Here is a 12,278-nt window from a genome sequence, read left to right as displayed (position 1 = left end):
ACAGTTTTTAGAAAAATCCTGTATTTGTGAAAGACATAAATATAAATTCAAGATGCTCAGCAAATCCTAACCAGGGTAAATTCAAAGAAAGCTACACACAGATACATCAGAATCTGAACTGCTAAAAACAAAAGTTGTATAAAAAGCTTGAAAGTAGCTAGAAAAAAAATGAAATGATACATACAGGGGGAAAATCATTAGAATGACTGCAGATTTCAGAAACTATGCAGGCCAGAAGAGAGTCAAGCAACATCTTTAAAACACTGAAAGAAAGGAACTGTCAACCCAGAATTCTGTACTTGGGAAAATATCTTTCAGTAAAAAAGGCAAAATATTCTCAAAACAAGGAAAACTAAGAAAGTCCATCAGCAGCAGTCATGCTCAAAAAGAAATCCAAAAGAAAGTGATTCAGACAAAAGGGAAATGACACTAAGAGTTAATTTATAACTTGAGAAATAAACAAAGAGCAAAAGGAAGAGCAGATATCTGAGAAAATATACAAGACTATTTTCCTCCTCTTAGGTTCTTTAAAGTATGTATGATTGTTGAAAGCAAAATTTATAACTTTATCAGATGAGATTTGCCATACATGCAGATGTGATTATATGACAATTATAGCAAAGGTCAGCAGGTGAAGATAAATGGACCTATATGGTTCCAAAATTTCTTAATTTTCCTGAAGTAATACATTACTAACTCTAAATAGACTATAAAAAGTTAGCTATTCATAGTGTAATCACTAGCACACTAGCATAACCACTAAACAATAATACAAAGACATATACCAAAAGGGCCAACAGAAAATTAAAATGGAATGCTAAAAAATATCCAAATACATTAAATGTAAATAGTCTCAACAAACCAATATAAAGACAGATTATTAGACTGGATTTTATACATATATATATATTTTATATATAAATATATATAATATATATATACATACATACACATACATATATACACACACACACATCATTCTTTCCAAGTCAAAAAAGATACATCATGCAAACAATAAGCAGAAGAAAGCTAGTGTGGCTATTAATATCAAAGTAGATTTCAAAGTAAAAAGAATTACCAAAGAAAAAGAGATGGGAAACTATATTATGATGAATGGGTCTGTTCACCAAAAGACGTAACAATTCTAACTGTATATGCATCTCAAAAAAAGCTTCAAAATAGATAGAATATCATTAGGGATACAGAAGATCTAAACAATATAAACAACCAACTGACCTTCTTGACATTTCTGTAACACTCCATTCAACAGCAGAATGTATATTCTTTGAACTGCACATGTAACATTCACCACGATAGACCATATTTTGTCCAAAAAACAAGTCTTACCAAATTTATAAAAACTAGAATCATAAAAGGTATGTTCTTTGAACATAATGGCATTTAACTAGAAATAAATAAAAGAAAAAGCTCTGGTAAATTCCCAAATATTTGGAAATTAAACAAAACAGTTCTACATAAGCCAAAGAGAATGTCTCAAGGTAAATCATAATTTAGTTCAATTACACTGAATGAAAATCAAAGTACTACATCCCATAATATGTGAGATTCAGCTAATGCAGTGCTTAGAAGAACATGTATAGCATTCAAATGCTTTTATTAAAAGGAAGAAACATCTCAAATTAATGATTTAAGCTTTTCATCTTAAGAAATTAAAATAAATAAAAGTAAGTTAAAACCAAAGAAAGCAGGGATTCCCTGGCGATCCAGTGGTTAAGACTCGGGGCTTTCACTGCCACGGACCTGCTCAGGAACTAAGATCCTGCAAGCTGCGTGGCGTGGCAAAATAAAATAAAATAAAATAAAATAAAGAAGCAGCAATCAATGAAACTGAAAAAACAACAAAAGAAAAAATAGCAGGAATCAATGTAAACCAATGAAACCAAACACATATTCTTTGAAAAGATTGATAACATTAATGTCTAGCCAGACTAAGCAAGAAAAAAGAAAACATAAACTACCGATATCAGAAATGGAAGAAGAAATATCACTAAAGACCCCACAGACTTTAAAAGGATGATAAGGAAATATTATGAACAACTTTATGCCCATAAATTTGAAAACTTAGATGAAATGGACCCATTCTCTGTAAGATACAATCTGCCAAAACTCACTCAAGAAATAGATAAAATGAATATCCCTGCATCTATTTAAAAAATTGAGTTCACAGCTGCAAGCCTTCCACAAAGAAATTCCAGGCCCAAATGGCATCACTGATGAATTTACCAAACATTTAAGAAAAAAGTAATACCAAGTCTACATAAATCCTTCCAGAAAACATAAGAAGAGGGAGCATTTCCTAACTCATTTTATAAGGTTAGCATTACACCATGATAAGAAAACCAAAGACATTTCAAGAAAAGAAAATTACAGAACAATATCTCTCATGAACACAGAAGCAAAAATCCTCAACGAAATATTAGCAAATTAAATCCAGCAATATATAAAAAGTATAATATATTGGGACCAAGTGGAGTTTACCCCAGGAATGTAAGGCTGATTAAGCATTTGAAAATCAATCAATTTAATTCACCAATATTAACAAACAAAAAGAAGAAAAACCGAACGACTGTCTCAATAGATATAGAAGAAACATGTGACAAAATTCAACATCCATACACGACTCTAAATGGAAACATTCTCAGCTTTTTTTCCTCCTGTGTAGGAAAAAATCCAGTTCTCTACTGTGTACTTCTTCCCCATAAGTCTCCTTTACTATTCACACAACCTTCGCTTCCCGTCACCAAATGTATGGAGGTTTTTCCCCACCACCAAGGAATTCACAGGCAACAGCAGAGTGTCCAAGAATTCAACTCAATTCTGACACTACCTAACAGGAAACAGCATCAGATCGCCCAGGTTAAGGTTTCAGTCCCACAAGACTGCCCCCCCACTGAACCCTGCCCCACTTCAGAAACCAGTTGCAAGCCCAGATACCACCTATGCTTCTGACCAACTGGCCACAGACTAGGGGATCCAAGGACCCCTTCCTTGGGTTTAATTAATTTGCTAGAGAGGCTCACAGAACTCAGACAAACATTTTATTTACTAGATCACTAGTTTATTATAAAAGGATATAATTCAGGAACAGCCAGAAAGAAGAGCTACATAGGGTAATACATGGGCGAAGGGGTTCAGTGTTTCCCTTCCCTGTTAAGGTGCATCACTCTCCCAGCACCTTCGTGTGTTCACTAGAAGCTCTCTGAACCCCAAACTTTGGGGATTTTATGGAGGCTTTATCATGTAGGCATGATTCAGCGTATCTCTACTTTCAGCCATTCTCCCTTCTCAACAGAACGGGGCCCAGGGCTGAAGATTCCAAGCTTCAAATGATGATTTGGCCTTTCTGGTAACTAGCCCTCATCCAGAAGCCATCCAGGAGCTACTACTATCACCGGGGAAATTACAAGGGTTTCAGCAGCCCTGTGTTAGGAACAAAGGTAAAAGATGAACATTAGAACAAGAGATGCTTCTAGTGCTCTTATCACTTAGGAAATTATGACGGTTTTAGGAACTCTGTGCCAGGAACCAGGGGCAGAGACCAATATACATTTTTCCGTTATCTCAACTCTCAAAATTAGGAATAGTAGGGAACTTCTTGAACCTAATAAAGGGCATTTATTTTTAAAAAGCCTAACATGCAACTAACATGATACTTCATGTTTAAAGACTGAATGTTTTCCACCTAAGACTGGAAACAAGGCAAGGATATCCACTCCTGTACTCATATTCAACATCAGGTTGAAGGTCCTAGCGAGTACAACAGAACAAGAAGAAAAATAAGGGCATATAATGGGAAAGGAAGAAGTAAAACAGATGCTATGATCGTCTGTATAGAAAGCCCCAAATAATCTACAAAAAAAAAAGCTACTGAAACTGAGTTTAGCAACATTGCAGGATACAAGGTCAATATACAAAAATCAATTGCATTTCTACATAATGAAAAAGAACAATTAGAAACTGAAATTAAAGGAAACTATCAATTACAATAGCATCAAAGAATACGAACTATTTAGGTATAAATCTAATCAAATGTATGCGGTATCTGTATCTGAAAAAAGAAATCAATGAAAACCTAAATAAATGAAGAAATATATCATGTTGATGGACCAGAAAGTTCAATATTGTCTAGATGTCAATTCTTCCCAAAATGATCTCTTGAATCAACACAATCTCAATCAAAATCCCAGCTTTTTTTTTTAAGAAATTGACAAACTGATTCTAAAATTTATGTGGAAAAGCAAATGAACTAGAAAAACCAAATGAATTTTCAAAAACAGAAGCAGAGTTGGAGGAATCTCACTATCTAATTTTAAGTCTTACTATAAAGGGACTTTCCTGGTGGTACAGTGATTAAGAACCTGCCTGCCAATGCAGGGGACACGGGTTCAAGCCTTGGTCCGGGAAGATCCCACATGCCACGAAGCAACTAACCCCCTGTGCCACAACTACTGCGCCTGCACTCTAGAGCCCGTGAGCCACAACTACTGAGCTCATGTGCCGCAACTACTGAAGCCTGCACACCTAGAGTCCATGCCCCACAACAAGAGAAGCCACCGCAATGAGAGGCCCGCACACCACAACGAAGGGGCAACCACTCGACACAACTAGAGAAAGCCCTCATGCAGTAACAAAGACCCAACATGGCCAAAAATAAATTTAAAAAGGAAAAAGACTTACTATAAAGATCCAGTAGTCAAAAGAAATGCATTTCCCAAAGTAAAGATACATGAATCAATAGAACAGAACAGAATCAAGAAATAGATACAGAGAGAGAGACATCCACCTCATTTTCAACAAAGGGGCAAAAACATCAATGAAAAAAGGACAGTCTTTTCAGGAACTAGTCATTCCATAATGAAAAAAGGATCAATTTACCAATAGGATATAATAGAAAATTTCATGCACCTAATAACAGAGCTTCAAAATACATGAAGCAAAAATAGATGCGACTGCAGAGAAATAGATAGTTACAAAATTATAATTGAAAATTTCAATACCCCCTCTCAATAACTGACAGAAACAGAAAATCAGAAAGGTTTTATAAATCTTACACATAACATCATACTTAATGGTTAAAGATTGAATATTTTTCCTTTAAATCAAAAAACAAGACACAGCCAACCACTCTTATCACCTGTATACATCACTGTAATGGAGGTTCTAGCCAGTGAAATAAGGCAAGAAAAAGAAATGAAAGCCATCCAGATTGCACAGAAAAGGCTTATAGTATTTTTACTTGCAGACAACATAATCATCTATGTAGAAAATCAAAAGGAATCTACAAAAACTACTACTACTACAACTAATAAATGAGGTTAGCAAAATTGAAGGATACAAGACCAAATACAAAAATCAGTTGTATTTTCATATTTTATACACACACACACACACACACACACACACGTATATATAATTTACAATAGCAGCAAAATATATTAAATACTTAGGGGAAAATCTGACAGAAGAGTTGTAAGACCTGTTCACTGAAAACTTTTAAATATTTTTGAGAGATTAAAGAAGACTTAAATAAATGGAGAGATATACCATGTTCACAGGTAAGAAAACTCAATATCGATAAGGTGTCAACTGTCCCCCAGACTGATGTATAGATTCAATACAGTCCCAAATAAAATCCCAGCAGGTTTTTTTGTAGAAACTGACAAGCTGATTCTGAAATTCATGTGGAAATGCCAAGGACATAGAGTAGCCAAAATAACTGAAAAAGAACAAAATTGAAGGACTTAAACTCCCTGAATTCAAGACTTATAAAGCTATAATAATCTTGACATACAAATAGATCAGTGGAACAGAGTCCAGAAACAGATACACAAATATACGAACAACTGGTTTCAACAAAGATGCCAAACCACTTTAGTAGAGAAAGGATAGTTTTTTTCAACAAATGGTCCTAGAATAATTGTATATCTATATGCAAAAAAAAAAAATTGAGATCCATACCTCTCACTAGATGTGGAATTAACTCAAAATGGACTATAAACCTAATTGTAAAATCTAAAACTACAAAACTTCTAGGAAAAAAAATAATCAAAGAAAATCTTTGGTTTAGGCAAAGGCTTCTTAGATATTGTGCCTAAAGCACAATCCATAAAAGGAAAAAAATGATAAACTGGAATTGAAATTTAAAACAACTTCTGTTCTTTTTTTTTTTTTAAACTTCTGTTCTTTGAAATCACCGTTAAGAGAATGAAAAGACAAGCCCCAACATGGGAGAAAATATTTGCCAATGATATATCTGATAAGGAGCTAGTATCCAGAATATATAAAGAACTCAAAAAAATCAATAATAAGAAAAAACAATTTTAAAAATGTGCAAAAGATATGAACAGATACCTCACCAAAGAAGATCTACAGATGGCAAGTAAGCACATAAGATGCTCTCATTTGTCATTAGGGAAACGCAAAATAAAATCACAATGAGATACCACTACACACCTATTAGAACCAGTAAAATTTAAGACTGACCATACCAAGTGTTGGTGAGGGTGTAAATTAACTGGAACATTCATACCCTGCTGGTGGGAATGTAAAAGATACAACTACTCTGAAAAAGAGTTTTGTCATTTTGTTAGAAATCTATACTGAAGGAAAGCGGCTCAGTTAGTTGCCTGGGGACAGAGAGAGGCAGCGGAAAGGAGAGGGAGGGAATACAAAGGGGCACATGAAACTTTTGAGTGTGATTGATACTTTTATGATCTTGATTGTGGTGATAGTTTAAGAGGTGCATATATATGTCCAAACTTTTTAAATTGTACAGTTTATTGCATGTCAATTATACCCCAATAAAGCTCTTAAAAATAATTTTTAAGAAAAAATTACAATTGTAATTTAATAATTCATTATGAAATGCTATAAAGTAAAAATAGTGCTATAAGAGTACATAACGAGGGGTCACATAGTCTGAGGAGTCAGAAAAGCTTCCTTTAGACACTAGTATAAGCTAAAATTCAAAGATGCTTAGTAATAAGTCAAGCAAAGACCACATAGGAAAGACGGTTCAGAGAGATGTATGCATATGTGTGAAATGCCCTGAGTCCAAAAGGAATGTGACACTTTCAAGGAACTTTAAAAGACCCAGGCAGGAAAACAGGAAGGGTGAGTCTGATCTGCTAAAGGAACCAAATTATGTAGACACATGGTCTTGAAAACCATGCTAGTACAAGCAATTTATCAATTTAGGATCTTAGAAACACTCAATTTAAATTATTTTAAAATCTATTGTGTGATTTTATGGTTTAATAATGTAAAAAGAACCCATGGATATAAATTACATATTATAATCTTAGTTTGAAATAAAGAAGACCTGGGGACAGGGAATATTCAATTTAACTTTATAGTTACTGATAGCTTCCCTATTATTATTAAAAAGGATTCCAAATATGTGCGTGTGTGTGTGTGTGTGTGTATACACACATATGTTGGGGTTGTTTTATTTTTAATAATAACTTAGGGAATGGGGGCTTCCCTGGTGGCGCAGTGGTTGAGAGTTCGCATGCCAATGCAGGGGACACGGGTTCGTGCCCCGGTCCGGGAAGATCCCACATGCCGCGGAGCGGCTGGGCCCGTGAGCCATGGCCGCTGAGCCTGCGCGTCCAGAGCCTGTGCTCCGCAACGGGAGAGGCCACAACAGTGAGAGGCCCACGTACCGCAAAAAATAATAATAATAATAACTTAGGGAAAATATTGACACATTTAACCCTGCCACTTTCTGTTTACAATAGCAACCTCACTCCTGATATTATATCTTCACTTTGCTGTCAAAATAGAAATAGACTACTTCCATTATAAATCTGTGAAATTCATTATCCATACTTGACTGACTTAAGAGATTTTAAAAATATCTATATACATTAAACACACAATAAGATTTAATAGATGATTTTAGAGAAATAGTCAATAAATATGTTTTAATAATAAATATACATTTATAAAATATTCACAATATAATGAGTTATTTTCCAATCTCAGAAGGTTAATATCAGCTATTTTGTTTACCTAAGAGAAATTAGAAGTCTTAGGTTTCTAAGTCACATAAGCAAGAAAATGTCCGAGTTTGAACTCAAATTATTAATTTATATAAACATAAATCTCAACTGCTCTACAAAAATAATTCTAAAGAACTGGCTTCTAATAGAGAATGTTATTCATTCAAATAGGTTATAGTAAAACATTTTCTACTCCAATGTGATACTAAGCTACCCAAGTAAATGTAATTCAAATTTGCATATATCATATCCTTGATTATTATATTTCAAATTGGCACTGTCCTGTCTGATTCTCAGTCCTAAGTCTTTTAGTCCAGCTTTAGCTGATGATCAGTGTTCGTTCTGTTTTACCTATGAGAGGAATGGCTTGTAATTCTGAGAGTTTTATTCTTTTCAAATGGAAACAGAAGACTGCAATCAATCCTAAGAGAACTGAAGTACCACTTTTGATACCATATTTGCTTCTGCATTTCTCCCTCCAACCATCAATCTTCTGTTCTAAAGAAGCATTTGAAGGATACTCATTCCCTAGTGAAATCCCTACAGTTGGAAAAAAGCTATGTTACCATGGAACCAGCCAACTAATTTTGACACCTGCTTACCAAGATTGATCATTTTTGATGTCTGTTTGTTAGGTGGCTATCCTTCAGTTAAGTAAAAGATTTTCAAGATAATTAATGAAGTGAGAATTTCCAGTTAAAGTCTTTCCCACTGTGCTATTCCTTCAAATGCTGGATAAAACAAGCCACCATCCTCAAATAAACCTTTCTTAGCTTAGCATGTACTTCACCAGGAAGAAATCTCTTCTTCTAAATTGATTCTTCCGTTTAACATTAAATACCACTTTTTTCTTTACGGTAAGAGAATACATAACAAAACACAGAGTTGTACCAGTTATATTTACTCTAACTAATAGCTTGTATTCCACAGAGAAATGAAAAAGTACTTACTAATAGGGTACAATGAATCATAGGAAACAGCTTCCAAGGAAATGAATATTCAATGATTAGTCCAGGGTTTATTGTTATTTAACTATATCTATATAAAAAAAAAAAACTAGTCCTCTTTTACTCACTAATGTATCTTTCACAAACACCAACCATCTCTCTATATTATTTAAGCTGATTTTAATTTGATCTGTGATCTTTCCTACTAACTGAGACAACCTCTGCTAGTGAGGTTACAGGCTGCTGATCTGGCTGATTAGCAATTCCACTACTATAAAATGTAGACAGAAGCTTCTCAGGACTGCAGCAATTTCTGTCCTCTTTAGAGAAATGGAGCAATTCCACCCACCCAAAGGCCAATGTCCCTAACTTACACATGAATCAGGCAATCTTCCTATTTATGTACCAAAGGATATAAAAAATGGATGTGGCTTTTTTCGTTGTTGACTACCAGTTCATATGTTCAAAATCCTCTCTTGCTAGGTAAAGAGGCTGGCTGTTATGATCAAAGCAAAAGTTTAAGAACATTTAATTTATAAAGACTGCTAACAAGCACAGTTCGATAAGATATCTTTGCAGACCTTGAAACACTTTTTTAAACTTTTAATTAGTACCTCCACCAAAATTTTTTTAAATATAAAACTACAGTACTATGGCTAATTTGTGAAATTATGAAGCTAGGAAACATTTTAACTTATTGCTACAGATGAATTTCATAAAACTTCATTCTGAGATTTCACTTCCAAAAATCTCCTGTCGATTAATTTAAACAGTAAGATCTACTTAAATTAAAAAGTCCCATTTTTAAAAATACATTTTTACAATGAGTTTTCAGGGGCACTCTCTTAACTGGCAAGTTTTTTTTCAGAAAGAGGAAAATATGCTGTTTAAAACTCCCAGGAAATTTTCCTATAATACATTATTAGCAGGTGAACCATATTCCTATCTTTGCCTTAGAGCCCAAGAGACAGTTCACTTAGATTTTGCTATCACCCTGACAACAAGTAATCTACATAGTGCAATTTCAGAGCTACTAACCCAGCCAGCAAACTTCATGTGAAGTACCTAGAAAACCAAGAAGTTGAGGTACTTAGTGACTGTTACGTGCAAGTTGTCAGATGGACACCCTATGGGCCTCAACTGTCTTATCTGCTGCTCCCCCCACATTCACCCATTTCTTTTCATGTCAGACAGCAACACAATAAACATCAACCAATGGGGGAAAGTATCTTTACTGTTGTAAATCAAGCTGCTTAGGGCCTTGAGCTTCAAAAAAACGAAAGTGATGCTCCCACACAACAGCTAGTCAAAGAACCAGTTAGAAAAATCTTTTATCTCCACCACATTAAAAAGCCCAGGTATTTCATCCTCTTATCTAACCCAAAGTCACTCTTGTATTTCTCAATTCAAGACAGTCCTCACAAATTCAACACAGTATATTGGCTTAAAGTAAATGTTCTAGAGTTAGGCTGGCTGATTTGGATTGCCTCGATTTCCCTCTGTAAAACCGGTATAGTAATTCTAGTAACTCAGAGTTGGCGTGAGAAACAAACGAGATAACCCATGTAATGGGCTCAGAACAGTGTTTGGCACATAGTAAGGCCATCATATATTCTACTTATGATCACTATTACTAAATACACTAACATGTTAGCAGTGCTTACCTCTAGAGAGGGGAGTAGGATGGGGAAAAGGGAGGTACTGGTAGACCAGAACTTTTAACCTTTAAACTTCCGTATTGTTTGAATGCTTCACAATGCGCAAGTATTTCACGAGTTACGCGCATAATTTTTGATTAAAAAATAGTGTCCTAACAAAATGGTGTTTGGCACCGTAACTGAGTGTGAAAATTTTGACGATCAGGGGACCAGAGTCGCTGCGGACAGGTGGACCATCGGGAAAGGCTTCGCATCCACGGCGGTCGGTGCGAGACGGAGGGCCCGAAGTCCCCGAGGCGCGAGGGCTGGAGGGGGACAGCGCGGGCCCCGCTCCCGCAGCGCTGCGGGTCGCTCCCAGCCGGGGGACCCGGGGCCGAGAGAAGGGGGGAGGCCGCGACGGGTGCGGGGCAGGGCTGAGGTTCGGGGTCCGGCGAAGGCACTTACTTGAACCTGCCCTGGCAGTGCTGGCACTGGTCCCCCACCCAGCCCGGGTCGCAGAGGCAGGTGGAGTTGACACAGCGGCCCGAGAAGCAGGAGCCGGTCCTCTCGCAGAGCTTGGACTGGGATACCTGCGCGTAGAGCGCCAGGTAGAGGAAGCCATAGCACAGCAGCCAGCTGTTCCCGTCCAGCAGCCAGAAGGAGGCGCCGCCGCCACCGCCGCCCGCCGGCCGAGCTCTCCACGGCCCCGGGGCCGCCGGCTGCGGGGGACCAGTGCGGGCCCGGCCCCCCGGTTCCATCTTTCCCAGCGCCCCTGCCCGGCCGGGATGCGCTCTCGGGCGCCTACAGGGATGCTTCGGAGGGGAAATCTGGCCGGAGAGGAGAACACCGCGCCGCTGCCGCCGCCGCTTCTCCTCCTCACCGGCGCCTGCTCCAGTCCCGCTCCCTGGTCAGGAGGGACAGATCCCAGCCGCTGTCGCCTCCGCTCGGCTCCCTCCAGTCGCACTCGGGCATCGCCTCTCCGTCTCCTGACCTTGTCCGCGGCAGGCCGAGCCCACCGCCACGGCGCCCCGGGCCGGGCCGGAGGCGGGGAGCAGGAGATGCAGGCTGCGCGGGGCGCTCCGAAGGGGACCTGCGGGAGGGGGAGGGGGACCCAGCGCGCAGCCCCGCCTCGCCCACGGCTCGCGCCAACCTCCTCAGCTCCCAGCCCGGCGCGCCCGGGAGGGCGGGGGCCACGGGAGCCCCGAGGTGGGCGCGCCCAACGCGGGAGGGGGGACTAGGGAAGCGGGGTTCAGCCTCGCCCGCCCCGGCCGGCCCCCGGCGGCCCCCCAGAAGCCATTTTCTCTCCGGTAACGTTAGCCAGATGCCGGTGCTGCCTTTAGAGCCCGCGGGGTCCTGGGCCGCCTCCCCCACTCGCGCGTGTCTCCGCTCCTCCCCACACAGGCCCTGCGCGTGGTCTCGCCCCGCCCCTACCGGGACCAGGGACTCCGCCGCGCGGCCGCACAACACGGCCCGCCGGCTGAGGGGAGAGCGGCCCGCCAGGTGTGGCGCGCGGGCCCGCCGTGCCCTTCCCCTCGGCGTGCCTGGGAAGTCGGCCCCGCTCGCACCGCGCGCCTCCTGAGCACCCCCAGACGAAAGATCAGATCGGGACCGGCTTCGCAGCTTCAGCAGAAAATAAGCCCTTCCCGTCCGCTGTCTACAGCTGCAAAAGT

The 12,278-nt window shown here is 39.3% G+C and overlaps 1 protein-coding gene across 1 annotated transcript in view; it reads right to left on the bottom strand.

Annotated features, from left to right (window-relative positions):
* The window catches only part of ATRNL1 (attractin like 1), a 683,604-nt gene extending 672,139 nt beyond the window's left edge, over nt 1-11,465 (bottom strand). Inside the window, exon 1 of the mRNA XM_022568674.3 lies at nt 11,074-11,465. Within this exon, the coding sequence (XP_022424382.1) occupies nt 11,074-11,366 (293 nt within the window). The 5' untranslated portion in view covers nt 11,367-11,465. The remainder of the gene's footprint in view (nt 1-11,073) is intronic.
* Between the last annotated feature and the right edge of the window lie 813 nt (nt 11,466-12,278).

The sequence above is a fragment of the Delphinapterus leucas genome, chromosome 16 (assembly GCF_059928025.1).
Source record: "Delphinapterus leucas isolate spDelLeu-1000000601 "Yukka" chromosome 16, BTC_Dleu_Yukka2, whole genome shotgun sequence".
Lineage (NCBI taxonomy): Eukaryota > Metazoa > Chordata > Mammalia > Artiodactyla > Monodontidae > Delphinapterus > Delphinapterus leucas.
The sequence above is the reverse complement of the archived record's forward strand: the minus strand, read 5'-3'. Positions and strand labels throughout refer to the sequence as shown.